General features: G+C 41.4%; 3 protein-coding genes and 1 pseudogene across 6 annotated transcripts in view; 1 reads left to right on the top strand and 3 right to left on the bottom strand.

Moving 5' to 3' along the window:
• Nucleotides 1-27,921, bottom strand: part of HPRT1 (hypoxanthine phosphoribosyltransferase 1) — a 1,139,661-nt gene that overhangs the window by 813,631 nt on the left and 298,109 nt on the right. The gene's annotated exons all lie outside the window — the stretch shown is intronic.
• Nucleotides 1-27,921, bottom strand: part of CCDC160 (coiled-coil domain containing 160) — an 820,286-nt gene that overhangs the window by 552,360 nt on the left and 240,005 nt on the right. The window lies entirely within an intron of this gene.
• GPC3 (glypican 3) overlaps nt 1-27,921 on the top strand; it is a 455,763-nt gene that overhangs the window by 308,284 nt on the left and 119,558 nt on the right. For all 3 annotated transcript variants that reach the window (XM_050777318.1, XM_050777320.1, XM_050777319.1), the window contains exon 6: nt 26,742-26,862. In XM_050777318.1, the coding sequence (XP_050633275.1) occupies nt 26,742-26,862 (121 nt within the window). The remainder of the gene's footprint in view (nt 1-26,741; nt 26,863-27,921) is intronic.
• On the bottom strand, nt 16,992-17,407 carry LOC126946699 (40S ribosomal protein S24-like; annotated as a pseudogene).

The raw sequence follows: 27,921 nt of genomic DNA, 5'->3' as shown, positions 1-27,921 counted from the left end.
TAAAGAGTTAATTCCTTGTCTCTCTAAATAAGGTCATATTTTCCATCATTTGATTTTTTATCTCTTATGAATGCAGTCGATTGAAATATGAATGAAGAAAATGTTTACACCGATTCAGTCTTAGGGAGTACCACCACATAAGCCTATCATTCATCCTTCTCAGCTTCCCACCACCACCCCATCTGGACTTGAGATAAACATTGGTTTGTCTACCAGGACTTAGCCGAGAAACCTTCAAATTAGCAAACTGGGTGCATGTGAGATATCCTCTTTTATGTGAGCCACCAGCATATCCTACAGGCAAAGATTTCCTACAAATGCCAAAGGCAGAAAGATCCTCCAGCTTCTGCCTTTGTCAAACTACAGAGAATTTCAATTAGAGAGTCCTTGGGACCAAGAGAAAGATAAAGGAACCCAGATTGCTGAGTTAACACTGGGCTTCCCAATAGGTAAATGCCATTTTTGCCCTGATAACACCCAAATGAAGAGCGAACGTTTTTGTAAGTCATTCTCAAACACCCTTTTTGCTAGGCCAAATATCTGGATAATTGACTGAATTTTCATTCATCTTCTGGATAGTTTGATACTTTATAAATTAGTATAACAGAGCAACTATACATTAGTTTTAGTTTCTATAAATTAGTTTAGAATCTATAAATTGGTAAACAGTTTGACGCTTGTTTAGATTAGTATAACACAGAAACTGGTTAAAGTATATATGTTCAAAAACCCCTAGTTTCTGAGGGAAAAAAAGGTGTTTTGTCTTTACATTTAATATCTGATAGGCCAGGCATGGTGGCTCACATCTGTAATCCCAGCACTCTGGGAGGCAGAGGCAGGCGGATCACGAGGTCAGGAGCTTGAGACCAGCCTGGCCAATGTAGTGAAACCCCATCTCTACTAAAAATACAAAAATATATGTGTATATATATATACACAGGCGTGGTGGCACGTACCTGTAGTCCCAACTGCTGGGAGACTGAGGCAGGAGAATCGCTTTCCAGGAGGTGGAGGTTGCAGTGAGCCGAGAACCCAGGAGGCGGAGGTTGCAGTGAGCTGAGATCATGACACTGAACTCCAGCCTGGGTGACAGAGTAAGACTCCATTTCAAAAAAAAAAAAAAAAAAAAATCTGATAATTCAGGCTCATTCCACACAGATTGAGCACTTAGTATATAATAGGGCATACCTTGATAAGTATAATCCAGCTCCTGCCCCTGCTAAGGAGTTGACAACCTAATGAGAAGGATGAGGAAGGAAAATCACCCCCATCTCTGCCGGGCGCGGTGGCTCACGCCTGTAATTGCAGCTACTTGGGAGGCTGAGGCAGGAGAATGGGGTGAACCCGGGAGGCGGAGCTTGCAGTGAGCCGAAATCGCACCACTGCACTCCAGCCTGGGTGACAAAGCGAGACTCTGTCTCAAAAAAAAAACCAAAAACAAAAACAAAAAAAGAAAATCAACCCATCTCTTCCCCAGCAATCCAGGGAGAGCTCCTCTTAGAGGTATCACAACAGAGGCCCCATCCATGTGTATTGTGTGTGTGTGTGCAGACGCAAGTGTGTGTGTGTGTGTGTGTGTGTGTGTGTTGAGGTAAAATTTGCATGACAAAATTACCATTTTAAGGTGTACCATTCAGTGGCATTTAGTCCATTAACAATGTTATACAACCACCATCTCTCTCTAGTTCCAAGACATTTCATCACTCCAAAAGGAAACATTGTTGTACATTAATGGGCACGCCCCATTTCCCCTTTCCTCCAGCCCCTGGCAAGCAACTATCTGCTTTCTGTCACAACAGATTTACTTATTCTAAGGGTTTCATATAAATTGAATCATTCACTTAGCATTATGTTCTTGAGGTTTATCCAAGTTGTAGCACATATCAGTACTTTATCATTTTATGGCCAAATAATATTTCAATTGCATGTATATAGCGTATTTTGTTTATCCATTCATCAGTTTTTATCCATTTTTATATAAACTCTGAGCAACTACTTCTCTGTCAGATCTCTCTCACTACCTCTGCACTCAGCTTAGCTCACCCTTATCCTTGAAGACAGGTCAGCCAAACCTATAGGCCTCCCATCCCCATCATCTTTGAGCACAACCTAAATGCTAGCCTATCACCAGACCTCATCTCTGTAATCCTTTGCAATGATTCTCCCCTGAGTCTTTGTCTCAGCCTTCTGTTTGTAGTCAGCTGGCCTCTCCTACAATTAGCACACCTCCCATAGGGGTTTATATTTCCCTAGTGACTTTGAGACTTATCAACTCTGCATAGACAGCTACTTGTACTTTACTTTGTGGCATGATACCTTAGTTCCCTTTGTGATTCACCTGGAGCTGCTCATGCTACCCCTTTATCATGTTGCTGGGCCAGATAGGCCTGGCTCCAGATGTCAGCTCCAGGATATTGCTGTTCTCTGACTGACAGTTTCTACATAGCCACTTCTGTTCATTATGAATCGGAGCTGGGCGTAGTGACACGTGCTTGTTGTCCCAGCTACTCAGAAGGCTAAGGCAGGAGGACTGTTTGAGCCCAGGAGTTTCAGTCCAGCCTGGGCATACAGCAAGACCCCATTTCTTAAAAAAAAAAAACTATGTTATAAATGCATGTTCATCTTTAATTCTCTCATGATGACTCTGACACTCTTACATGGGGCAGCTGGCATTACTAAATAAACTCCCTAAGATCTGCAGGGGTAAGTTGTGGTGAATCTGCCTCCTCTTTATCTTATGCAATCTTACCTCTCATTTCACCTGAGAAATTATACACACACACACACACACACACACACTCTGAATTCTCTTATTTCCACTGACCAGACAAGTCTTCCAATGTTTCTAATGCCTCTTCAGGATTTCTCTGCTTAATTGAGAAGGCAGAATTGGGAATATGCAAAGCAATTGTGTTAATTCTCAGAGTTTTGTCCGTTGTCTCAAAACCTTCTGGATGTTTCAGAAAAGCACAGTAAGGAAACATTTTTCTTTCCTTTCTGCTGGGTTGGAAGGATAGACTGTGGCATGTCAGCAAGTTGAAGTGAATATGAGAGAACCATCAACACCCAATTCATGAGATGTGTAAAATCATACAAACAATTAAATGACCGAAATAGCTTCTTTTCTCCCCTATGATCTAGGAAAGACAAGGGAGAATAGTTGATTCTGCTTTTATAATGCAATTATTTTAACAACACAGTATGTATTGAAGAATTTGGTTGGGGGCACAGTTCTTTCTTTTCTTTAATTTTTATTTCTATAGCTTTTGGAGTACAAATGGGCTTTTGTTACATGGATCAATTATGTAGTGGTGAATTCTGAGATTTTAGTGCATCTATCACCCAAGTAGTGTATGTTGTACCTAAAAATTTCTAATACGAAAAAGTCTTTCACTGGTTTACATGGAAACAAGGAAAGACCTTCAGAATCTTCAATCTGGTAATAAAGAGATTAAGTAAAAAAAAGACCTATATTCTAAAGTGCATATATACTCACGCATACATATAAAACATGCACATCTCATTCTAGTCATGTCAGAACAGGCCAGTGGTATGCAGCACTTGCTATACATCGTCCCCATGCTCTCATGCTAAAATAAGTTATTATTATTATTATTATTTGTTATTGTTGTTGTTGTTTTAATTTATAGTGTGGCTTTTCTCCAAAAGGACCAAGGCAGTATCCACACAATTTTAAATATAGGATAGCCAATGCAAACATCAATGAGGAAATAAATAAATAACATACAGAGCCAAGAGGAAGAGGGTACAGAAAAACATAAACAATGGAGAATGGAAATAATATTCAGTAGCACTGAGTCAGGTCCTAAAGTCCATTGATTCAGGCATAAGCCAGACTAAAGTCATGCTGAAGGTGAGACTCAGTAGCTCTTCTCGGCCACTGTCATGATGATTTGAGAGTTAGAAGCTGAGACATAGTCTTCAACCTCCCAGCTCTCTCTTCTCATGGCTAGTTCTTCCTTTACCCCTATATTGGAGGAGGCTCTGCTTATGAAACGCTGGTGGGAAGGAGAGAGGGACAAATAGGGCTTCAGTATTTGATTTATCACTATCTACCTCCACAGTTCCTGGTCCCCCTAAGACATTTTTGGATTTCATTTCTACTTTAGTTTTCCCAGGAGCAGAAACATGACACTTCATTTTTTCCAATTTGGGGAACTGCTAGTTAGCCTGAGTGTGTGCCCAAGAATGAACACACTGAAGTATAACGTTGCTTTGCTAGTATGGCAGTTTACATATTCTACCTTGCCTTAGATAAGTCAAGATTGTTCTTGGAAAGCCTTTGAAGGAGAAATGGATTATGCAGAAAATGACTTAATTTGATATAGCATGAAATATTTATGGCAGCTATGACTTTTTTTAAATCCTGGTAAGGCAGAACAGATCAGTTTGGAGAGTACCCCCATGTAATAATCTCACTATGGACTTAGATTGGAATATTTTTCAGCAGCGATTTATCTTAGATGTGGTCTTTAGTGACAGCTATTTATCAGGACATACTCTCATGGCAATACAGTAACATTTATCCCTTAAGATTATGGTGTCATACACAGTAGCTTTACCTTCAGAATTGAGTGAGAGAAACACAGCTTATCCTGTTGACAGATGGCTTAATACAGTGTGCTCCATTCAGGATGCGTTAGACTTGGTTGACTGTCATGTCTTAAGTAGCAGGAAGAGACATTTTCATGGCTCAACACTGATATGTCTATAGACAACCTGTTGAATACTGGATAGCTTATTACTTTAAGCAGATTGTGTCCTATTAGTATACAATGCCAGCCTCTGTTGAGCTCAGTTGGATCATTTTGTGATACGAAGAGCATTTGGGGGCCTCCAAAACAGGTCCCAGCATATCCACACCCTCAACAAATAAACATCACCTCCTAATTTCCTCTTGGAAATGTGATTCTGGTGGTTGGATAAGGCCTGTCTCCTTTTACTGTCACTGCTCCATGAATCAGAAGTCTTCTATTTTAGCCTGGAAGGCTTAGGAGATGGAACCAGGAAGAAATATATCTGCTTTTAAGAAATGAGTAAATTGACATACTAGAGCTTCTCTGCCCCTTAAGTATTATTGCCTCCTTCAAAGGTAGTGCCTTGGTAAGTGACAGATGAACTCCACTGATGCTGCCAGTCTTCCAAATAATTTTTCTACCTCCTCTTTGGAAAAAGCCTTGTGGGTTTATGGCTGATCCCTGCCGTCTACAAGTTGTTGATTCTCAGCCAGTTGATCATCAGTGGTGCGGGCTGAGGTCTTCAGTGAGAAGACCCTGAAATGTTAGGAAGCATACACTTGGTGATTAATATATATTGGGAAGAGTGCAGTCTTTAGAATGATCCAGAAGGATTTTTTTTTTTTTTTTTTTTTTTGAGTCAGAGTCTAGCTCTTTCATCCAGGCTGGAGTGCAGTGGCACGATGTTGGCTCACCACAACCTCAGCCTCCCGGATTCAAGCGATTCTCCTGCCTCAGCCTCCCGAGTAGCTGGGATTATAGGCACGTGCCACCATGCCTGGATAATTTTTGTATTTTTAGTAGAGACAGGGTTTCACCATGTTGGTCAGGCTGGTCTCAAACTCCTGACCTCAAGTGATCTGCCCTCCTCAGCCTCCCAAAGTGCTGGGATTATAGGCATGAGCCACCGCGCCCAGCCCCAGATGGATATTTTAATCCTGGTTCAGACACCAGCTGTGTGCTTTGGGCAGAACATTTAATATGAGATTCTGTTACCTTATTTATAAGATGGGAGTAGTGATACCTACTCTGCAGGGCCGTTGTGAAGATAAATTCTGGCACATAGGCACTTAAATAATTGATAGCTGGTGTTGATGTTGTCATTACCATTATACCATGGTTGAGCAGCCCATGTAAATGTCCAGAGTAAGGGTGAAGAGGTGTGGGCCATGTTTCTTCCCATAAAGGTAAACTGGATTTTTTTGAGGGAAATACTGTGAGTCTTTGGGAACCAAACTGCTAAATGAGGTAGCTGATTAAGCAGGCTTATACCATTTGGGGTTCATTTGGAGGAGAGGATAAAATAATACGGCTGTTTACTTCTTCTGACATTTATATTGGCTTTAAATGGGGTTTCCAAAGAGGAGTTCCAGGAATTTTTTTGTAGAGACTGGGTCTTGCTATGTTGCTCAGGCTGGTCTGGAACTCCTGGGTTTAAGCGATCCTCCTGCCTCAGGCTCCTAGGTAACTGAGATTATGGGCATGTACCACCATGCCCAGCAAGAATTGTTTTGAGTGATGTCAGCATAATTGTTGCAAAAACCTTTGGGCTGCATACATTCTGGTAGATTTATACAAATTTGAAATCTGTCATGACTTTATATTCACCCCTCAGAGAGCATGTAAGTTGAATAATGATTGAAACAAGGCTGCTGAGTATGATAAGTGTCCTGATGTTTCCCTGGTAAGTTTCTTTTAGTGTTATCAATGTCACTTCATCAGAATACCTCTGACCTCCACAAACAGTAACACTCCCCTGAAACATTTTTGTCCAATTTCTCTGACTCAGAAAGTTTATTTCTGATAGTCAATCACTGAGCATCAGTGAAAGTGGACTCTTGGGACTTGGAGTGTGAAGCACAGGGAAAGGTATGTTAGGGAAGCCTCTTTTCTTGGGAGCTTCCTGCTAGTGGCCCTGCTCTTAGAACACCTCTGGCAGTTGTCATTGTTGTGATTGTGATCGTTGGATTGTGGTGGTGGTTTTTCTGTTCCACAGGCCACAGGAAATGACTGGCAGGTGTCACTTTCTTTGCTGCTACTGGCACAGTTCTTTCCCTAGGGTACAAGCTCTTGGTGGCTTCTTTGAAAGAAATTTAGCTCTCCTATTTTTTGCTCTTTCTTCCTATACTTCAGCAAGTACAAAATCTTGTTTGAGTTTCTCTGATGATTTTTTACTGATAGAAATGTAGCCGAACAGTTGAGGGATTAACAAAAAGCACGTAGAGTTATGTGGCAACGTAAGGCAGTGTATTAAAGTGTTTAAACTTACAACTTTAGAGTCAGCAAAGCCTGGGTTTGAATGCCTGCTCTATTACCTATTAGCTCCTCTTCTCTGATCCTCAGCTTCCCCACATGTAAAATGGAGTTAATAGTTTCTCCCTTAACAGTTTGTTGAAAAGATTCCAGGAGATTGTGAAGTACGGAGTATAGTACCTGGAACACAGTTAGGTTCTCAAAAATGGTAGCTATTATTGCTGTTCTTCCAAAAAAAAAAAACCTATTAAAAAGCCCTTGAAGATCTTTACTGGGAGATAGGCCTGATATTGGCTCCCTTCAATAACCCATTCTTAACTTTTCAGGAACAGCCTCACCTACCCCCCTCTGATTTTTATGTTATTTCCTCTCTTTTCTGCAAAAGCAAAAATCCTAATCCTTGGTCCTGGTTGGTGCAAATGGTGGGCATTTGAGTCCACTGAAGATCAAGTGAGAGTTATTTGCATCTAAGGGTATGCACTAGGCTGACCTTCTTACCTTCAGCATCTTGTTTCACAGCAAAAACATCTTAAACCATTTCTCCTACTACTGCTTTATAGAGATTAACTCAGGCAATCTTCCTAAATTACATTAAAAACCATGATGAGTCTAGTTGCAGGTCAAAACTAGTTGTTCAGTGCTCTAAAGTCCTTTCTGTCACCCTTGAGTTAGCCTTTGTAGAAAAGGAGAAAGATCATTAAAATGAGTCATGATTTCCCAATTTCTCAAGCCAATGAATTTTATTCTTTTACGTGAGTATGGCTTTGATCCATGGGTTTGTCTCCTTTATAATGTAGTTTCATTTCCCTGTGAAAGGAAATTTGTTTTAATTTGTAACTCCAGTGTCACAGGAGCTTCCTATTTTTTGCCCCCTCAGATCTTAGTGATCCACATGGTCAGATGAATCTTAAAAACTACCCAAATGAACTTTTTCTTGGTTTGAGCCACTTGTTGGCCCATTTTGTCATTGTTCTCTTTGCTTCTAGTCACAGCTTCGGGCCTAGAGGTGGGATGAGTACCTGTTCAGCAGGAGCCAAAGTAAGGTGTTCCCACCTGAGGTAGGGATACAGCAGTTTGGGGTTGGAGGGATGCATAGAGGATTGCACTATGTAAGAACTCATGCTGAAAAGCTAATTCCAAATACTATTAGGGAGCACTAAGACAAGGACCATCTTAGAATGGGCTAGAAAAAAAACCATTGGCTAGCTTACCCCTACTTATCCTTAACATCATCTCTTCTGAGGACCCTGAATCCTCCTGTCCACAACTTTGTCTGGGTTAAGGCTTGCTGGCACCTCATCTTCTCTCTAGCATGTCCCCAGTGACACTATATTGAGAGCTTTTACATGTCTGTCTGTAATCTTCTAGTAGCTCCTTAGTGACTAGTACTGTGGGCCAGGCGCAGTGGCTCATGCCTGTAATCCCAGCACTTTGGGAGGCCGAGGTGGGTGGATTGCCTGAGCTCAGGAGTTTGAGACCAGCCTGGGCAATATGGCAAAACCCCATCTCTACCAAAAATACAAAAAATTAGCCAGGCATGGTAGCATGTGCCTGTAGTTCCAATTACCCGGGAGGCTGATGCAGGAAGATCGCTTGAACCCGAGAGGTCGAGGCTGCAGTGAGCTATGATCACACCACTGCACTCTAACCTGGGTGACATAGTGAGACCCTGTCTCAAAAAAAAAAAAAAAGAGTAGTACTGTGTCTTACGTCTATAAAACCTCATTGCTTAGCTGTGCCTGCTGTAGAGTAAACTCTCTATACATGTATATTGAATTCGTTGGATGAACCAACAGACATAGTTGCGGGTAACAGACCTTAGTACTAGGCCTAGCTTCCCATGGTATCACTGTACCATTAGGCAGATTACTTAAACTCTATTTTGTTTTCTCCTTCTGTAAAATTAATACCTCCCCTGCCTACCTCAAAGAGTTGCTATGAGGCTCCAATAAGAAAATGCATATGAGATGTTTTTGAAAATTATAAATTACCCTCCGTTTACTAGATGTTAGTGTAGAAGAGTAGATCAGATGTAGGGGGAGGTTTTATCCCGAATAAATGGAACACTGGGTAATCAACACAGCATTAGTGGGCTCTCTTTACAAACATGGACCCTTTAGCAGCTTCCTGAGTATCTCTCTCTGTACGTCTCTCAAGGACTTGAGGAATATTATTTTAAATTTTTTTTTTTTTTTTGAGACAGAGTCTTGCTCTGTCGCCCAGGCTGGAGTGCAGTGGCCGGATCTCAGCTCACTGCAAGCTCCGCCTCCCAGGTTTACGCCATTCTCCTGCCTCAGCCTCCCAAGTAGCTGGGACTACAGGTGCCTGCCACCTCGCCCGGCTAGGTTTTTGTATTTTTTTAGTAGAGACGGGGTTTCACCACATTAGTCAGGATGGTCTCAATCTCCTGACCTCATGATCCGCCCATCTCAGCCTCCCAAAGTGCTGGGATTACAGGCTTGAGCCACAGCGCCCGGCCTAAAAAAGTTTTAAGCAAATCCACCTATCCCCACGAATTTTATTTTTAAACAAATCAGCCCATGATGCTGAATTAAACCAGTTGGCCCTGGATAAGGAAATACTTTGAGAGATTGGTGGCATCAGTTTAAATTAATGAAAAGTCTGAGTGACAGATCATTTTAAAGTAAATGCAGTTTTATTACTTTCAAACACATATAATAACAATGCTGGGAATTGAACTTGGAGAAAGATAGCATGTGTCAGAGAATCAAAGCATACAAATAGGAATCATTGATAATGAGGCTATTGCTGTGTGACTGTCCTGCTAAAGACCATCCTCCTCAAATTGGCTAATGTTCCCCTGGAGAAACTTATCTATTTAAGAAACTCCTATTTTTTTTTTTTTCATTTATAGGCATGAAGAAAATACCATTAAAAAATCCTATACATGGCTTCTGGATAACCCAGCTTTTTCAAACCCCAGTGGATAGCATCTAGCAGCAGTGCCCTGCTCTCTGGTTAAAACAAATAACAGCAACAAGCAAACACCCTCTGGCCCCTACAGTGATCAACTTTTTCCAGGTTGCCTAGGACTTTCCAGGTTTAGACTTTTGCCAAGTCCTAGGAAACCCCTCAGTCCCAGCAAACTGGGGTGGTTGGTTACCTATCGGTACCTATGACTCTTGCAGCTACAAAATATAGGGAAAAGATGCAGTCATGGGGGTTTACATACATTGAAGGGGTGGAGGAGAGCTGGGAGAGCTGCAGCTCACACATTCTGTTGGTTTCTCTGTCTTTGCTTTTTAACTCCTCTTACCTTTTCCTCCCTGATGCATTTTGATCACTGTCCTCTTCCCTTTGCTCTCTTAAATTCTGTCTAAGGGTACAGTGGGACTTCAGAAAGCAGGACTCAAACAGTAGAGTGGCTAATAATAGTAGTAACTAACCATTCTGTGGAACTTCCCAAGTGCCACACAATATGCTAGGCAGTTTGTATGCATTGACTAATTCTCAACAACAGCCTTTTGAAGCGGACAATATTATTACCCACACTTTACTGATTCTACTGATGACATTGAGCAAATTACCAAAGGCCACAGCAAGATGGGCTTCAAACCCATCCAATCCATCCCTTACCCACAGCACTGTCCTGCCTGTCAAATGCCTGGCTTCTCTCCTGCAAGGTTTAAAGCCTTCTCACCTTCTTCCTATTCTTGGTGGAAATCCTGACCTCAGCTTGGTTTAATCTCTTCATCCAGCAGACCTGGAATGAGTGTTCTGTCCAGCTTTTCTCTGGCCTATAATGCTATACCCTATCCTTCCCTTGTTCCCTGCCCAGTCTTGGTCCATGAGAGTAGACGTACATTTCCTGCCTCTTATACCATGCTTCTCTGCTCTCATGTCCTCTCAAGTCTGTAAGGCGGCATCCCCTGGAAGAAGGAGTTCTTCTTAGAGATATTTCAACCCCTTGCTAGAAAATGGCGTTCACCTGCCTCTGAGGCTAATTCTCCATTTAATCTCCCGTACTCACATGCCCCTGATAATAAAGTCATTGCCTGTGCATCCCCTGTGGCGCTTTGGAGTCCTTGCAAACAAACAAACAAACAAACAAAAAACCTTTGCCCTAGGCTGAGAGTCCAACCTGAGTCCTAGCTCTACTGTGAACTTGTTGTGTGACCTTGCACAAGTCACTGCACTTCTGTTTTTTCTTTTACTTGCAAAATAAAGGAATTTGACAAAATCACCTCTAAAGCACTTTCCACCTCTAACGGGCTATGAGATCCTATAACAAAGATATTTGATGGGGGAGGGAATGTGAAAGGAAAGGGAACACCATAAAGCCACCTTAATGACTTTGAATTTGATGCCTTCCTAAGTAGACCAAAGTGAAAGTGATTCAAAAGGAGCCCCAGGGTATAATCATTCTCATGAGGACCGCAGTGAGCTCTTCATTTTACTCCTCCAGGTATTATTGGAGCTACAGGGGAGCAGGTAGGTTGGCTGTTTGAGATGTCAGAGTTGTTGTTCTCAATTTCTAATGTTGGAGAGTTTTGGGTGAAACTCACATAATTAGACCTTAAAGAAAATGTTTCCCCCATAGCACTGCATAACTCCGATGGGGCTTCTGAACAGAAAAAAGTATGGAATTCAGTGTCTGTTGCTCCCAATAATATTTGACACAACTGTCCTGAATGAAAATTAGAAGCCCTCTAACCACAGAGATATATCAGTGACAGGAGAGAGACATCGGGGGAGTGCCAAGGGCTGAAGGGCAGGTAAGAGCAAAGTAATGCAAAGTGGTTAAGAAAACCAAAGGGAGAGAGACAACTTTCACCCTTTCCAACACCCTCCAGGCTAGAGAGCTTGGGTAAATTTTGACCTAGTTGTCCTTGTGTACATGGCTGTGAGCTTTTATTAAGTATTTATGCAGCAGTTTATATTTTACCAAGTGCTTTACAATCACTTTTATTTGGCTTAGTAACGTTTTCCTGGAATCCCATCTACTTTATGGTCAGAAGAGTCATTTCTTGTTTGCTTAGCACCTCCATGTGTACAGCCTCACACAATAGGCCACTTGTTCTAGCAGGAAAGCAGGTGCAAAGAGTTGAGCAGTGAAGGGCACCTGCAGCTAGCAGGGCAGTTGGAGTGGGGGTAGTTTACACTTCAGTTCACCTTTTCTCCCCCTTTGTTATTCTTTCGTGTTATGTTATTGCTGGCAACTTGAGAGTGGTGGGGCAAGGCTTGGGCCTGCCAAGTGCAGAGCTGTCCTGACATATGGACACTGGCAGAGATAGGCTCTTTCCCCTGTGCCAGTGTCTCTGCCCATGCCCACCATGGCCACGTGCTTCCACCAGGCAAAGACTTGGTGAATATGTTTCTTTCTGCTGCTTCAGGGCTCTTGCTGCAGCCTTGGTTCTCCAACTCTGGACATGAGTTTAGGAAGACTATAGAAAGAGGAGTTCTACTCTCTGCAGACAAGACCAGCCAGTGTTCTTGGACAAATCTAACACTTAGCTACCTTATTCTTGGTAGTCTCTTTTCCCTCCCACCAACCACGGCAGCCCCCTTGTGCCAGCACTCTGGATTTTGTGATGTAGGATGGTGTGGCTGTATAGATGTCTCATGAAGCAATACGGCCACACACTCTCAATCACCAGTTTGCAGTGGGAATCCAACACAGTCATCAGTTGGATGTTTCCTTTTCTGAAGACCAGGTTTGCCAAGGCAGAAACTAAATTCTGGTTCATGAAGTCCAGGCTGGAATTAGTGGGCCAGAACATTGGAAAATTCAGGACCTCCAACTACTAATGTTCTGTGGCTGAGAACAGGGCTATGTAGATGCTTAATAGGTAAGTGTAGAATAGATGATGACACTCAGTGGAGTATAGAAAAGGAACTCTGCTGTTCTCTAGGTTACCCCTGGTTTCTAAAATGGTGTGATCTGGCAGGTGGGACACATTGACAGATTTACATCGAAGGGCCCAGTGTAACGTAGGTCCTCAGTCAGTGGCTGCAGATTTGGGGGAAAGGCCTCAGGGACAACAGGTTGACAAGGATTAGGCAGAATAGTTTAGAGTCTCCATCACACAAACTGAGCATTGGATGAGGCCTTTTATCTCAGGTCAGTTCAGTAGACATTTATTGAGTGCATACTGGGTGCCAGGTACTGGGTAAGGGAGTGGGCCTAGAAATGAATACAGACAAGAGCCCCAGGACAGAGTTTTGCCCAGGAAAACACAGCTGGCAAGAGGAAGTCATACCTGAACACCCGGGGCTCACTCAAAAAAACATGAAATACTGGCTTGGAGGAGCAAAACTAATTCTAGAGCCTGGGGCCTGACAGGTGAGTCAGTTAAACTAACACCTTCCTGCCCTTGTCACTACTGGCTCGGGATCTGGGTAGGGCTAATTCCGCAGGTTGAAGGTTTGAGGCCTGGAAGTGACTGTGGCTAAGGCCAGAGGAGCTGACAGAAAACAGTGGCAGGAATGTTTAGCTTTCTTTTCAAGTGTATAGGTAGTACCTATTTGCATGAAAAGTTTGTTTTTTGAAGCTGATAGTTGGCAATTTATTAACCACAGTTCAGCCAGACATCCAAAAGAACACTGAGGAGTCTTTTCTCTGTTTACTGCATATTCTAGAAATGCCACACAAGAAAAAAACCCACCAGGCGCACTTTTTCTGGTTTCAGACTTGCCTCTCTCCCAAACGTGTCTGGAGTCAGTTAAGAGTGATTGTTTAGGTGGACTTTGAGAGTCCTGTTCTTCAATTTGAAGATCACCACATTAAAGAATGGATGTTTGTTGTGGGCCCTGCAGGGACCGGAGACAAACAAAGCAGCATTCTGAACAGACAGATTTGAAAAAGCATGTGGGCATTTTCAAGAGTCATCTAATTCGTTACTTGTGACAGTTATCCAAAGTGGAAGCAGAATATTTTCTATCACTGAGAGGAGGAATATGAACTGTGGGAGAAGGAGGGAGGGGAACAGGCTTCTGACGCCCAAAACTGGTCACTCGGGAAACTTTGGAGGGCTGCCCTGGGCCACAGGTGAATGATTAGTTCTTCTGTGAACTAAAATTAATTTCGAACCATTTGAAGTCCTTTCTGATCATTTCCCCTTCAGATGATGCCCTGTCTCCTGGAAGGTTTGGGAGGGCACCTCTGCTAAAAACTTCCTCTCAGCTAGGCTTAAATGCTTAGTGCCAGCCATTCACACATCATTGCTCAATCGCAATGGCAAAGAAAGTTCCAGTGCTTTTTCCCTTGCCCATTTTCCCTGATGATAAACCATTCCTACTCATGCCTTGACCCATACTTTACTGAGGACAAAAATAAGAGAACTGATACTCTTCCGTTTCTTAAGTTCTTAATGTGGGGATGAAGGGATTTGAAGCTTCCCTTGGCTATTCGTTGCAAGGTTTATTTCTTCTCTCTCAGGAAGCTCTTTTTTTATTTTTTATTTTGATTTTTTTAGAGACTGATTTTCCTGTACTCCACCCAGGCTGGAGTACAGTGGCACCAACATAACTAACTACAGCCTCAACCTCCTGGGCTCAAGTGCTCCTCTTGCCTCAACCTCCCAAGTAGCTGGGACCACAGGCATGGGCCACCATGCCTGGCTAATTTGTTTTTAAGTTATGTAGAAACGAGGTCACCCTATGTTGCCCAGGCTGGTCTCGAACTCCCGGAATCAAGCAATCCGCCCACCTCTGCCTCCCAAAGTGCTGGGATTACAGGTGTGAGCCACCATGCCTAGCAGGGGATTCTTCTCAAATAACATTTATTGAACATCTACTGCATTTGAGATTCTGTGTGTGGTGCTTTCATGTGATAAAAATAATAACAGCAGCCCTCATATAGAACTTTCTATGTGCCTAGCATTGTTTTAAGCACATGTTATCTCAATTTGCTAAAATTCATTATATCAAGTCTCAAAACAGTGCAGGTGGCATTATTCCTATTTTATAGATGAGGAAACTCTAGTTCAGCAAGGTTTAATTATTTGTCAAAAGTCACACAGCAGGTGGGGGCACCAGCTTTGAACCCATGTCTCTGACTCCAAGGCCAGTGCTCTTTCCATCACATAACTCTGTCTCTCTAAAATGTATTATGTACTTGCTGCCTCAGTAAACTATGACTGCCTAACTGAACTTAATGTCTTACAACAATTATTGGTCATTATTTTGAACTTCAGTGACCTTCATACAATGCCCTCATGTTGCTGAGGTATGTGACTAGTTCCTTGCCCCCTTGTTCTTTGCTATTCTGTTTGGGGGAGGTAACAGCTTCATTCCTGTCTCCCTAGCAGTGATGCCAATAATAACTTCAGTTGCTGTTGTTTGGCCTCTGGGCCTCGGTTTGCCCCTCTGTAAGAGGAGAATATTGGGCTGAATGACTTCAAAGGTCCTTTCCAACCCTGATATTTTCATCAATTAAAATATAACTTAAAAATGGGTAAAGAGGCCGGGTGCGGTGGCTCACGCCTGTAATCCCAGCACTTTGGGAGGCCGAGGCAGGTGGGTCATGAGGTCAGGAGTTCAAGACCAGCCTGGCCAAGATGGTGAAACCCTGTCTCTACTAAAAATACAAAAATTAGCCAGGCATGGTGGTATGTGCCTGTAATCCCAGCTACTTGGGAGGTTGGGGCAGAGAATTGCTTGAACCTGGGAGGCAGAGGTTGCAGGGAGCTGACATCATGCCATTGCACCTCCAGCCTGGGAGACAGAGTGAGACTCCATCTTAAAAACAAACAACCAAACAAACACCAGGTAAAGATCATGTCCTTTTGGTTTAACTTGAGTAGAACAAGAAAATGTCTGGTCCTAGTTCTCTGGACTAGAAGGACTTGGTAAATGAGTTTGGGGTGATTGAATAAGAAGTCTCTACCACACCTCCTTGTTCTGTTATTCCCCACCCCCGATTATTGAGCTTTGAATTACACCTTTTTCTTTCTCTGTTTTTAAACACAGTTGGAGCCCTCTCCTCATTTGTATGTTCCCCTCAAGGACAGCCATCAGAGAGACACTGCTCTGGCCTAGTGTCCTGACCGCCACGTTTAGTTCTCACCAGCTTGCATACACTTTGGGCTCTGCCTAGCTTGCAATTCTCACAAGAATCACTTTTGCTGTGCTTATTTACTTTTCTCTCTCTTTATCTCTAGCCTCTTCTGCAAAGTTGGTTTCTTCAGAGTAACATTCAGGTGACCTCATCTCAAGCATTTTCTCATTACCTTCCCCTTTCTGCTGGAGGACTGTTCCCCACAGCCACAGACTCTTCTCCTTGTAGTGGGTGATACTAACTTCTCACTCTTTCCTCACCATCTGAAAAATATTATTTGCTTCTCTGGGTTTCAGTGGCTTCCTGATTATGTACTGAGACAAATCTTTTAGTCCCTCCTCAAAGTAAGGTTGGAGACTGCGCTGTAAATGAATTCTAATGCAGTTATTCTCATATAGCTAATGGCTACTAACTGAGATACAGAAAAAGATTTACATCACCAAACACCGCATGCTCTCACTCGTAGGTGGGAATTGAACAATGAGAACACTTGGACACAGGGCGGGGAACATCACACACCGGGGCCTGACATGGGATGGGGGGATGGGGGAGGGATAGCATTAGGAGAAATACCTAATGTAAATGATGAGTTAACGGGTGCAGCAAACCAATATGGCCATGTATACATATGTAATAAACCGGCACACTTAAAGTATAATAAAAAAAAAAAAAGAAAAAGAAGGAAATAGGCTTACATCCCCTGGGTTTCTTTCCTAGATTTTGCTTCCTTTCTACTGAAATCTACTTGTAATTTCTGAAAGGCTGTTGTTGGAGAACACAGGTACTTCTTGGAGTAAAGTGGATATATCTGTTTCTAGCACCCTCCTAGCTTAACATTGGCTCTGAAGTAGTACTGCTATGCAAACAATTATGAAAGACGTTTTTTTCACATGAAAATTTTTAGTTTATAAATGCTTTCATGAAAAATCCACAACGGCTGCAGATAACATCATTGCAGCCCTTTACTCTTTCAGCTTTTTGCCAGCACCAACATTGGCCTTTGCAGTCCCCCTGACTTTCTTTATTGGGTTCTTGCGTTCCTTTCCTTGCTTTCCTGAGTCTTTTTCTTCTCATACAGGCCATGTCTTGAAAGTCTATGTTTGGGTTCATTTTTCTTTGCATAATCCAGGGAATCATAAATCATGCCAAAGCCAGTTGTCTTGCCACCACCAAAATGAGTTCTGAATCCAAATACAAAGATGACATCTGGTGTGGTCTTGTATATTTTGGCTAGTTTTTCCTGTCTTAGGCACTCTTAAATTTCTGTCTTAGGCACTGTTACCTTCCTGGGGTGAAGGACATCAATGACCATTTGTTTCCCCTGAAGTAGTCGGTTGGTCATGAACTTTGTAGTTCAGATAGTTACCATGTTGTTCATGATGGCTGTCTATCCTCGGACAGCCAGGAAGGAGAAAGACATTTTTATTTAGATATGTGCATAAATAAAGAGAAGTTAATTGTTTCTGTCTTTATTAAGCACATTTACAAATCTCAGCTCTTTTCACCTTTGCTTTATTTTACCATGCATTTATGTAAATTAACACTGTATCATGGATAAAGAAAAGGACATTTTCTTAGGCCTCTTAATAGGATGGTTTTTCTACCCTGTTTTATGGTTTGTCTTTAAAGCTATTTATGCTCTTTAAATTATCCAGTTTTTCCCACAGTGATTGTTGTGACTAGAATGGGTTCCAAAGAAACAGGTGAAGTTAGGGATTATGTGCAATACTGAAGCTTGTCCATAAGATGGCGCTCTGAGAATGTGAGATCTCTAACTTATTTTTAGCCATGTATAGCTGGGCAGCGTATTAAACTTTTGTGAAATCAAATTTTTTTTGGTGGGGACCTAGTCCTTCTGATTGGCTCTCAAGCACTTGGAACCATTCTGATACTTAAGGGAAGAAGGAAAGTGACTTTTCTAGCAGTTCCCTTGTCCTAAATCAGTACTAGCAAGTGTCAAAAATCAGCAAGATCTGCTTGAGGGACCTTTTAAGGAAAGGGATTTCTTCTAAATGTGGGACTTGTGATACTAAATGTATGTGTTGTTACAAAACCCTGTCTGGGTATCAGATTCTTCATCTACACAGTGAGTGGATTGGATCAGATGATCTCTGACAGTGCTTCCATTTCAAATGATCTACATTTGAATTTGTTGATTTCCTTCCACTACGCCATTGCTGCCTCAGCCAGAACAGAAATGAGAAGAAAAGATCGCCTATTTTACGCTTGTTTGACTCTATTCCTCTTCTACAAGTGCTCTCTTTGCTTCAACTGTCCCAAGACAAGCATGCCCAGATGTCCTGTTTTAATGAGGTTCCTTTTCTCTTTATGGCTTTTGCGCAGGTTTTTTCCCTCTCTCCCCAACCCCCTCCCCAATCCCTAACAATCTTCCTGAACAGAAGCATGTCCCCCTTTTCACTTCACAAATAGGATTTTCTTAGTATTATGACAGTCATTTTTGTGCTAAACAGATACCAAACTGGATAAAGAAGATGCCGCATGTAAGGTAACACTTCTAACATGCTACATAGCATGTCCAGTTAAGAAAATATTAGATTTGGGAGGTAGGAACATCTCTCAGTTTATTTTTCCTCCTCCACTTGCTAGTATTCATTGCCAGAACCATGTCAAAGCTTCAGTAGAGAAGCAGCATTTTGCAGAGGAGGACAATTAATTTAATTACAGATGAGTATTACTAAGTAGCTAACCCATCATTACAATCCCCCATGGCCAACAGTGTCCCCATTCCTGACACACTCTGAGCAGTCTGTGGATAAGAAGAATTGGGGCCACGCTGGCTCCTCCTCATTCAAGGCCTGTCATGAACCACGTGCTCCAGTGGCACAGAGCTAGCCTGAGAAAATGAAATGCTGAATTAATGAATTAATGCAAAGCTGCCGAGGCACCCTTCACCGATTGACTTCCCTCTGGGCTTGAAGCTCAGAGCACGCATGTTACATGAAATTCCCCAGGGGCACATCACACATGTTTCCTTGCTGTAGCCAAGGTGACAAAGGCAGGGATGCACTAAGACATTGTTATCCTGTATTTGTTTTCCTGTTGTCCTTAGGCATTTGAAATCTTTAAATAGTCTTTGGTATGTGTCTAGTGGCATGGATGGTGATGGTGATGGATTATTTATTTCTCTAACTTCAACACCTTGTCTCCCAAGAACACAAGTATGTCACTGAATAGCCTTGGCCTGCCCACCATGGCCTCCCAAAGTATGGCTATTAAATAGCCATACTGTCAGATCTCTGTGTAAGAGAAGAAACCCCACACACAGGGCTCTCTCCAGGGCCTCTTAAAGGGCAAGTCCAGTAATCTTGCTGAGTAGGCCAAGAGAGCTTTGTGGCGATGCTGCTGGGAGCCTTGAAGACCATTATAAGCAGCTCATCCATTGTTTCCTACAAGGAAGCAATGGAGCGGGGTGGTGAGGAAATGTCAAATATTTAGTCGACATTGTTTCTCTCTAGGGAAGCAAGACCAGCATAGTGGTTAAGAACCCACACAACTGGAGATGGATTCTTAAAGTTCACACTCCAGCTCTGCTGCAGACAAGCTGTGTGACTTTAGGCAAGTGACTTACCTTCTCTGTGCCTCAGCAGCAGCAAAAACAGCTGCCAATAGGGTAGTCAGGAGGATTAAGTACATGTTTTCTTTTTCTTCAGTGCTTCGAACAGTATCTGGCACAGAGAAAGCACTCAGTAACTGACAGTATAAGTACCATGAGGTGCTTTGGGTGATTTAAAAAAACAAAAACAAAAACAACTAACCAAACCTCTGCCTTCAAAGACCTCACAGAGTACATGGAGTGGCAAATGGAATATACATAAAAGGAACACTAGCAACTCAGGGCAGTGCCCACAATACATTTCAATGCGAGGGCAGTGAGGTCAGCATGACTCAGGGTGGTTCAGGGAGGCCCTCAATTCTCATCAGGTGAGGACTTCAGGCATCTACAGGAAAAGGTAGTGAGAACTTGGATAACTTCTTTGCCTCTGTTTTGAGGGAGGATACAACTGATAATTTACATTCATGTTCACATCCTCACTGATATACTGTCTTTTTGAAATAGGTAGGTTGGAGTTACCTCACTGAAGAGTAGAAAATAGGGCCCGGCATGGTGGCTCACGCCTGTAATCCCAGCACTTTGGGAGGCCGAGACGGGCGGATCACGAGGTCAGGAGATCGAGACCATCCTGGCTAACACGGTGAAACCCCGTCTCTACTAAAAAACACAAAAAACTAGCCAGGCGAGGTGGCGGGCACCTGTAGTTCCAGCTACTCGGGAGGCTGAGGCAGGAGAATGGCGTAAACCTGGGAGGCGGAGCTTGCAGTGAGCTGAGATCCAGCCACTGCACTCCAGCCTGGGCAACAGAGCGAGACTCCATCTCAAAAATAAAAAAAAATAAAATAAAATATATGGGATATATATATAGAGAGAGAGAGAACAAGAGAGACAAGGTTTCACTCTGTCTTCCAGGCTGGAGTGCAGTGGTTTGATCTTGGCTCACTGCAACCCCCACCTCCCAGGCTTAAGTGATCCTCCCAGCTGAGCCTCCTGGGTAGCTTGGACTGGGACTACATGCACACGCCACCATGCGTGGCTCATTTTTGTGTCTTTTGTGAAGATGGGGCTTCACCATGTTGCCCAGGTAAGTCTCAAACTCCTGGACTCAAACGATCTGCCCACCCTGACCTCCCAAAGTACTGGAATTATAGGCATGAGCCACCACACCCAGCCAATGTGGGCTATGTTTAACCTAGCAAAGTTGAGTTCGTGACCTGATGTCAACCACTTAAGGTCTGAAGAAACTCAAGGGTGACATTGTGAACATTGCCCCAAATATGTGTTCTGTCATAAGAAAGCACCTTTGAGGAAGGACATTGGTGATGGCCAACATAACTCTTATTAACAGGAAGGATTTCCCAGAGGCCCTGAGATGTGCATGTGAGTCGGGCCCACTTTTTGTTTTTCTATTGTTTTGTTCTCTTTTGCCTTTAAAACAACTAATGCCTGTTAATATAATGTATAATATGGTGACTATATTAAAGAATATTATATTGTATATTTGAGATTCATTAAGAGAGTAGTTCTTAAATGTTCTTACCACAAAAATAAAGATAATTATGTGAAGTGATGAATAGGTTAATTAGCTGGTTTGGCATAATTGTTTCATAATGAGTACATATGTCAAAACATCATATTGGAAGTGTACATGTATTTAACTTTTATCAATTCTACCTCAAGAAAGCTGGAAAAACATTTTAATTAACAACTATATAAAATCTCATTCATTATATATTAAACTATTATAAAGATTAAAAACGGTCATGGTAAAAAATATTTTAAAATATAGAAGGATATAAAAAAAATAAGATTTCACTAGCATCTCCCTATTCTCACTCACTGAAAGTGACTGCTCTTATCATTTTCTTATGTATCCATCTAAAATTTTTCTGGGCATATTTGAACATGTATAGAGTGTATAAGAGTAATGCAAATGTAGACCCATTTTCACCGCGGGTGCTGCTACTTGTATCTGTTATAATGTGTCTCGTACTTGATGCCATATCAACACATACAGATCTACTTTGCCCTATTAATGTGCTCATAGTATTTCATTCTAACACTCATTACTTTTAAAATTTGGTTCAATATTTTGTCTGGCTAAGGAGCAAAGGATAGAGACATGAGAAGCAAAAAAGTATTGAGAGCTGTGGGAGAAGTATCAAGATACCTAAAGGATAGTGCAAGAACACAGAGTTTTTAAATAGTGCCACTAAACTTAAGCAACTATAAGCATCAGTTGGACCAGGACTTTTGGTTACTGCCTTGTGAAGTAGATGCAATAATGGCAAGTTTTAGGCCTAAGACACAGGGCAGCTATTCCCAACACTTCTGTAACCAGAATCCATGCTTAATTTGCGAGAGTCCTTTGAGAATTTAAATAGCACCTGTAATCCCAGCACTTTGGGAGGCCGAGACAGGCGAATCACGAGTTCAGGAGATCGAGACCATCCTGGCTAACACGGTGAAACCCCGTCTCTACTAAAAATACAAAAAAAAAATTAGCCGGGCGAGGTGGCGGGCGCCTGTAATCCCAGCTACTCGAACCCGGGAGGCGGGGCTTGCAGTGAGCTGAGATCCGGCCACTGCACTCCAGCCTGGGCAACAGAGCCAGACTCCGTCTCAAAAAAAAAAAATAAATAAATAGCACATGGATAGAGCAGAACAGTAGATGCTATTTCAACTTTCAAAAAGTTTGGCAAGCTTTTGAACCCAAAACTGTCTTTTAAAAATGGAGTCACTGTGGGATCAGGGAGCAGTGTTTAGTCCTGGCTCTTTATCCATGGCTGGGAGATAAGAAATTTTAAAAAATACATAGCTAAAGGGGCACTTTTCTGAATGGCGAAATTAATACAGTAGGACCACAAAGAATCAGCTGTGGGACTAATTTGATTTAATATTTATAATAGTTTTGGAAGCTGGAGTACGGGGCAAAATCGCTAAGTTGGCAGATGTCTTTACACTATTCCAATGAGAATAAGTAGCTTCAGGAAGACGCTTGTTTTATAGGAGTGGACATAAAAGTGGCTGGCAAGCTTTGATATAAAAAAGACCAAAGATATGTCTCTAGGGACACATTCCTGAAGTTCATTTCAGAAGATTTATAATGAACCTTACCTCTTTATCTGCAAATAGGGTCTCTGCTTCAGGCATCAGTAGGAGTTAAAGAAGAGAAGATGGAGTTGGTAGTATCATCAGAAGGTGGATGATATTTAAACAGACCGCATTATATGAACATAAAAGAGGAGGCTAGTAGTGAGCTGATTCCCAACAGATAAAGAATGTTCCTTTATGTCTCTTTAAAACAGCCCCCAAAGGCAATTGGTATTTGATGATTGGTGATCTGTGTATTCACGAATTAACTTTTAAAGTTAAATAATCTGAATGTGTTAAGCTATCATTTTAGAAGAAATGCAATCAAATGTACTCTTCAGCATCTTTGCTACAAAATATTTTCCTTCTCAGAGGATGACATTTAATTATGAATGTCAGAACTAGATTTCCTGACCTCCTCTGTTAGCATGCATGTTTTTCAAAGTATGTCCTTAATATTGGCAGATACATTGTATCATGGACGGGGACATCTAATAGAACGAGATTAGTATCTTCTGAAGTTGTGCAATTTTCAGTAATAAAGAGATAATGCCCTATCTACCTCTCAACTTCACAGTGTGGTTGAGAAGTTCAAATGAGCTGAGTGATATGAAACTGCTTTGTAAAGTGCTGTGCAAAAATATGGTAGTGTTCATTATTCTTTGTACTTCATAATTTGGGATTAGAAATATAAATTGACTCAAATCTATGAATTTATCCTTTATAGATGTAAATGCAAATGTGTGAAAATCAGTATACGAGGATGTTCTCTGCAGCATTGTTTATATTAACAAAATATTACAAATTATTGTTAATCAGTAAGGTATTGGATAAATAAGTTATTATTGAGCCATACAGAGAAATAAGAACAAGACAGTTCCATGTGTCCTAACATGAAAATATGTCCAAAGTATATATTTAGTTTTAGTTTTTGTTTTGAAACAGGGTCTCACTCTGTCACCCAGGCTAGAGCACAGTGGTGTGATCACAGCTCACTGCAGCCTTGATCTCCTGGGCTCAACACTTCAGCCTCCAAAGTTGTGCACCACCACGCCCAGCAATTTTTTTTTTTTTTTTTTTAGTGGTTCGGTTTCTTAATTGTTTTATTTTAAGCAGTTCTGTTTTTTGTATTAAAATACTGCAACTCAATATTTTTGTCAAAGTTTCCACTTTCTTATCAGAGACAAAAGCCAGAAAAATACAAAAAGTGTTCCTTTCCCCCATTCCTCAAGCATAACATCCAACAACTTGGCAGCTGGTAGTTGTTGTTGACAGTTGTGACTTGTATTTGGTGATATAAACAAGATTATAGAGGCACTAAACCATAAATGTAGTTTCATTTTTTGGGGCATTACTATCATTTTACAAAATATTTAGCTTCTACTTTGAGCATTAAAATGTAGTCCAGCTTTTTAAAGCCACAATTAACCACCATATTTTTTATAGGACCAAAACAGTTTGATTGTGCTTTTAAAAAGTGATCATTTAGAATCAATTAATTAGAATTAGAAATGCTTAATGCCTACCTTAAGTGGATACCTAATTAATTCCTAAAATAAAATTGTGGTCTCTTTAAAGACGTTCAAGTTGCAACATTGAAGCTGCTTTGGTGGTGCCATCTAAATGATAATCTGTTTGCAAATGCCAAATGAAAACTCTTTGTTGGTAGATTGAGCTATGTGGAGAATTAAACACAAATCAGTTTAGGCATCTTCACTTTTCATTATCTTATCTCATTGGAAATTATACATAATGTAAACAGTAGAACACAATTCACTGATGTTTTTCCTTAGTTTAATACAAGTGTACCTCACTTTAAGCAAAATATACTAAATGATTTGTGAAGCAGGACTTTCCTTACTTTTTCAGTTAAAAAGATTTGCTTACAGAATTTCTTTAAATAACAAGGCTTCTTCGACCTGTTTAGAGTATTTAGATCACAGAAATTCATTTCACACACAACTTCTTTGAAATACCTACATTGCATAAAATGAGGCACACAGGTAAATGTGCCCATTCCATCGAGACTGCCTCATTATTTTGTGGTTATTTTATATTTTTCAGTTTGTCATTATTAACAGTTTAATATGCCAGGTTCATTCACTCCCTGTTTTAGTTGAGATGAGTTAGTGTTTCTAAGGAGTGTTTTGTAATCTCTTGTCCCAAACTAGGCTGGTTTGGGAATCCAGTGCGAGTGACTGAAAATTGAAATTCAATCCTGAACATCCTTCCAGAACACAGCCTGTCACCCTGTGGAGATAACACACAAACTACCTCAGAGGACCCCCACCTGTGGCAGTGAAAATCATGTGAGAGTCATAGTTCAAAAGAAAAAAGTGCTGAGCACTGTGGCTCATGCCTGTAATCTCAGCACTTTGGGAGGCTGAGGCGGGAGGATCACTTGAGCCCGGGTGTTTGAGACCAGTCTGGGCAACATAGGGAGACCCCGTCTCTACAAAAAGTTGGCCAGGCATGGTGGCTCACACCTGTAATCCCAGCACTTTAGGAGGCCGAGGTGGATGGATCACCTGAAGTCAGGAGTTCGAGACCAGCCTGGTCAACATGGCGAAACCCCCGTCTCTACTAAAACGCCTGGCTAATTTTTTGTATTTTTTATAGAGATGGGGTTTCACCATGTTGTCCAGGCTGTACTCAAACTCCTGGGCTCAAGTAATCCTCCTGCCTTGACCTCCCAAAGTGCTGAGATTACAAGTCCAGTCCAAAGTATATATATTAAGTGATACAAAGTTGCAAATCAGTATGAGTAACATCATTCCAATTTTGGTTAAAATTACCCATTAGTATATGTAGGTGAAAACCTCTACATGTATATCAAACTGTTGACCATGGTCCACTCTTGGAAAAACAGATTGATGGGGCAACTTTTATTTTATGCCTTGTTTATTTCTGTACTTCTTGAATTGTTTATAATGAACATTATTATTTCATAATTTAAAATATGAATTATAGATATCAATTTACCCTTATAACCCTGGCTACCCTATTGTAATTGAAAAAAAAAAGTATATAAAGAGAGAGCAAAAGCCCTGGGAATCTTTTCATTTCTTTAAGAAAGCATTCCATTATCAGGATCAGGGGCAAGTAAAAAAGAGCTCAAAACCTTTTTCTCTCTTTGGCAGTGGTGTTCTGGTATTCCCACATGATGAAAGCAGAAGGAATAAATGACATCTGTTTCTTGTTTTCTTTGTTTCGCAAAATGAGGAATAATTCTATGTAGAGGTCTGGAACTATGGGTGCAATAAGGAAACCACCTCATCTGTGCATCACTGTCCCAGTTGAAGTTGGCAAAACCCCACACTGGAAAGCAGAATTGCCTAGTACTTTAAGTAGTTACCCTTCTCATGATGGTGAGGATGTCCATTGCTACCCTGAAACTTCAATTCTGGAGTAAAGCCTATGGTTTATCCTACAGGAGCACGTTAAAATCTTCCCTCAGGCTAGTGTTCTCTCCTCTCATGGAGAACGCAGAGGGAAGCTGACAGGTGTAATTTATGGTGCAAGTGATTTGAGAAAGTCTCCTGAATAGATACCCAGCTCCATAGCCTACAGGAAACAGTGGGAGGAGGAAGAAGAGGGGAAGGAAGAGGTAAAGAATATGGAAGAATCTTTCTCCTTCAAATGAGTAGAAGGCTTACACACAGTGAAGGTTCATTCTGTGTACTTCACTGTCATGACCTTGAACCTCCCCCAGCACAGCTCTAATCACTCTGCCTTGTCATTGGCCCTTACTCTTCTAGACTCCCCACTAGACTGAGAGCACAATAAGCGCACACAGACCTTGTCTGTCTTGTTCATTGTTGTATCCCCAACATCTAGGGAAGAAAAGGGATATTGAATATAATTGCTGGTTGTTGAATGAATGTTTTCTTACTGTAAATAGACACTATGTGGAATGGTCTACTTTTGCACCATGAGGTCGTCTCATGAGCTTGTGTCAGCCTGACTGTTGATGCCAAATAAAGTCAGCTTTTCCTTTGTTTGGGACTTTCTTTGACAAACCTTTTCTTTACCTTCACCTTTACAGATACAGCCAAAAGGCGGCAAGGAATGGAATGAAAAACCAGTTCAATCTCCATGAGCTGAAAATGAAGGGCCCTGAGCCAGTAGTCAGTCAAATTATTGACAAATTGAAGCACATTAACCAGGTATGTGGAATGTCAAAAAAAAAATAATAAAAAGTAGAAATGACAGAGAGAAAGAGAGAGAGAGACAGCTTCCACTGTTCAAACTATATTCTTGGGTTTTTAGAAAAGACACTGTTATTTTCTTCAAATAGTCTGTCTGCTAAAAAGGACTTCTGGCCTTCATTTTTCACCCAACTTTTAAATTATAAAGACAATATTGCAATATGAGGGGTATCTTAGAAAATAGAGGGAAAAATATTTCTCACAATCGCACTATTCTATCCCGTCTGTTTTCATTTTTACATGTTCTCGTCTAACATTTGTCCAGAAAGGCACACTCACACAGACTTTTTCCATAATCAGAAATCCACAAGTGATTTGTAGTTCTGAAAATTAACACTATCTTGGCAACACTTTTCCATATTGTCACAAATTTTTTTGTTATTGTTGTTTTGTTTTGTTTTGTATTGTATTGTTTTGAGACACGGTCTTGCTCTGTTGCCCAGGCTGGAGCACAGTGGCACAATCGTGACTTACTGCAGTCTTGACCTCCTGGGCTCAAGATATTCTCATGTCTCAGCCTCCCAAGTAGCTGGTACTATAGGCATGCACCATCACACCTGGCTAATTTTTAATTTTTTTGTAGAGATGAGGTCTCACTATGTTGCCCAGGCTGGTCTCGAACTCCTGGGCTCAAGCGATCCTACTGCATTGGCCCCGCAAAGTGCTAGGACTACAGGTGTGAGCCACCATGCCTGGTCCCCACAAATCTTTATATTAATTATTTGTTATGGCTGCATAATATTCTGTTGAGTATTCATCATAATTAATCTGCATGCTTTTGCTGGATATACAGGTCGCTTCAAATTTTTTGCCATCATAAATAAAGGTACCTCCTCATATATAATGCTTTATCCTGATCTTAGCTTATTTTCTTAACATGCTAAAGTTATTGGGTCAAAGGATATGAGCAATTTAAATGCATGTATCCAAATTGCTTTTCAATGAGAATGTATCAGTTTTCACTGTCACCAGCAAGACAGGAGAAGTCCAATTTCACTGCATCCCTGCCAGCTTCTG

Source organism: Macaca thibetana, chromosome X (genome assembly GCF_024542745.1).
Source record: "Macaca thibetana thibetana isolate TM-01 chromosome X, ASM2454274v1, whole genome shotgun sequence".
Classification (NCBI taxonomy): domain Eukaryota; kingdom Metazoa; phylum Chordata; class Mammalia; order Primates; family Cercopithecidae; genus Macaca; species Macaca thibetana.
This window is presented reverse-complemented; position numbering and strand designations above follow the sequence as displayed.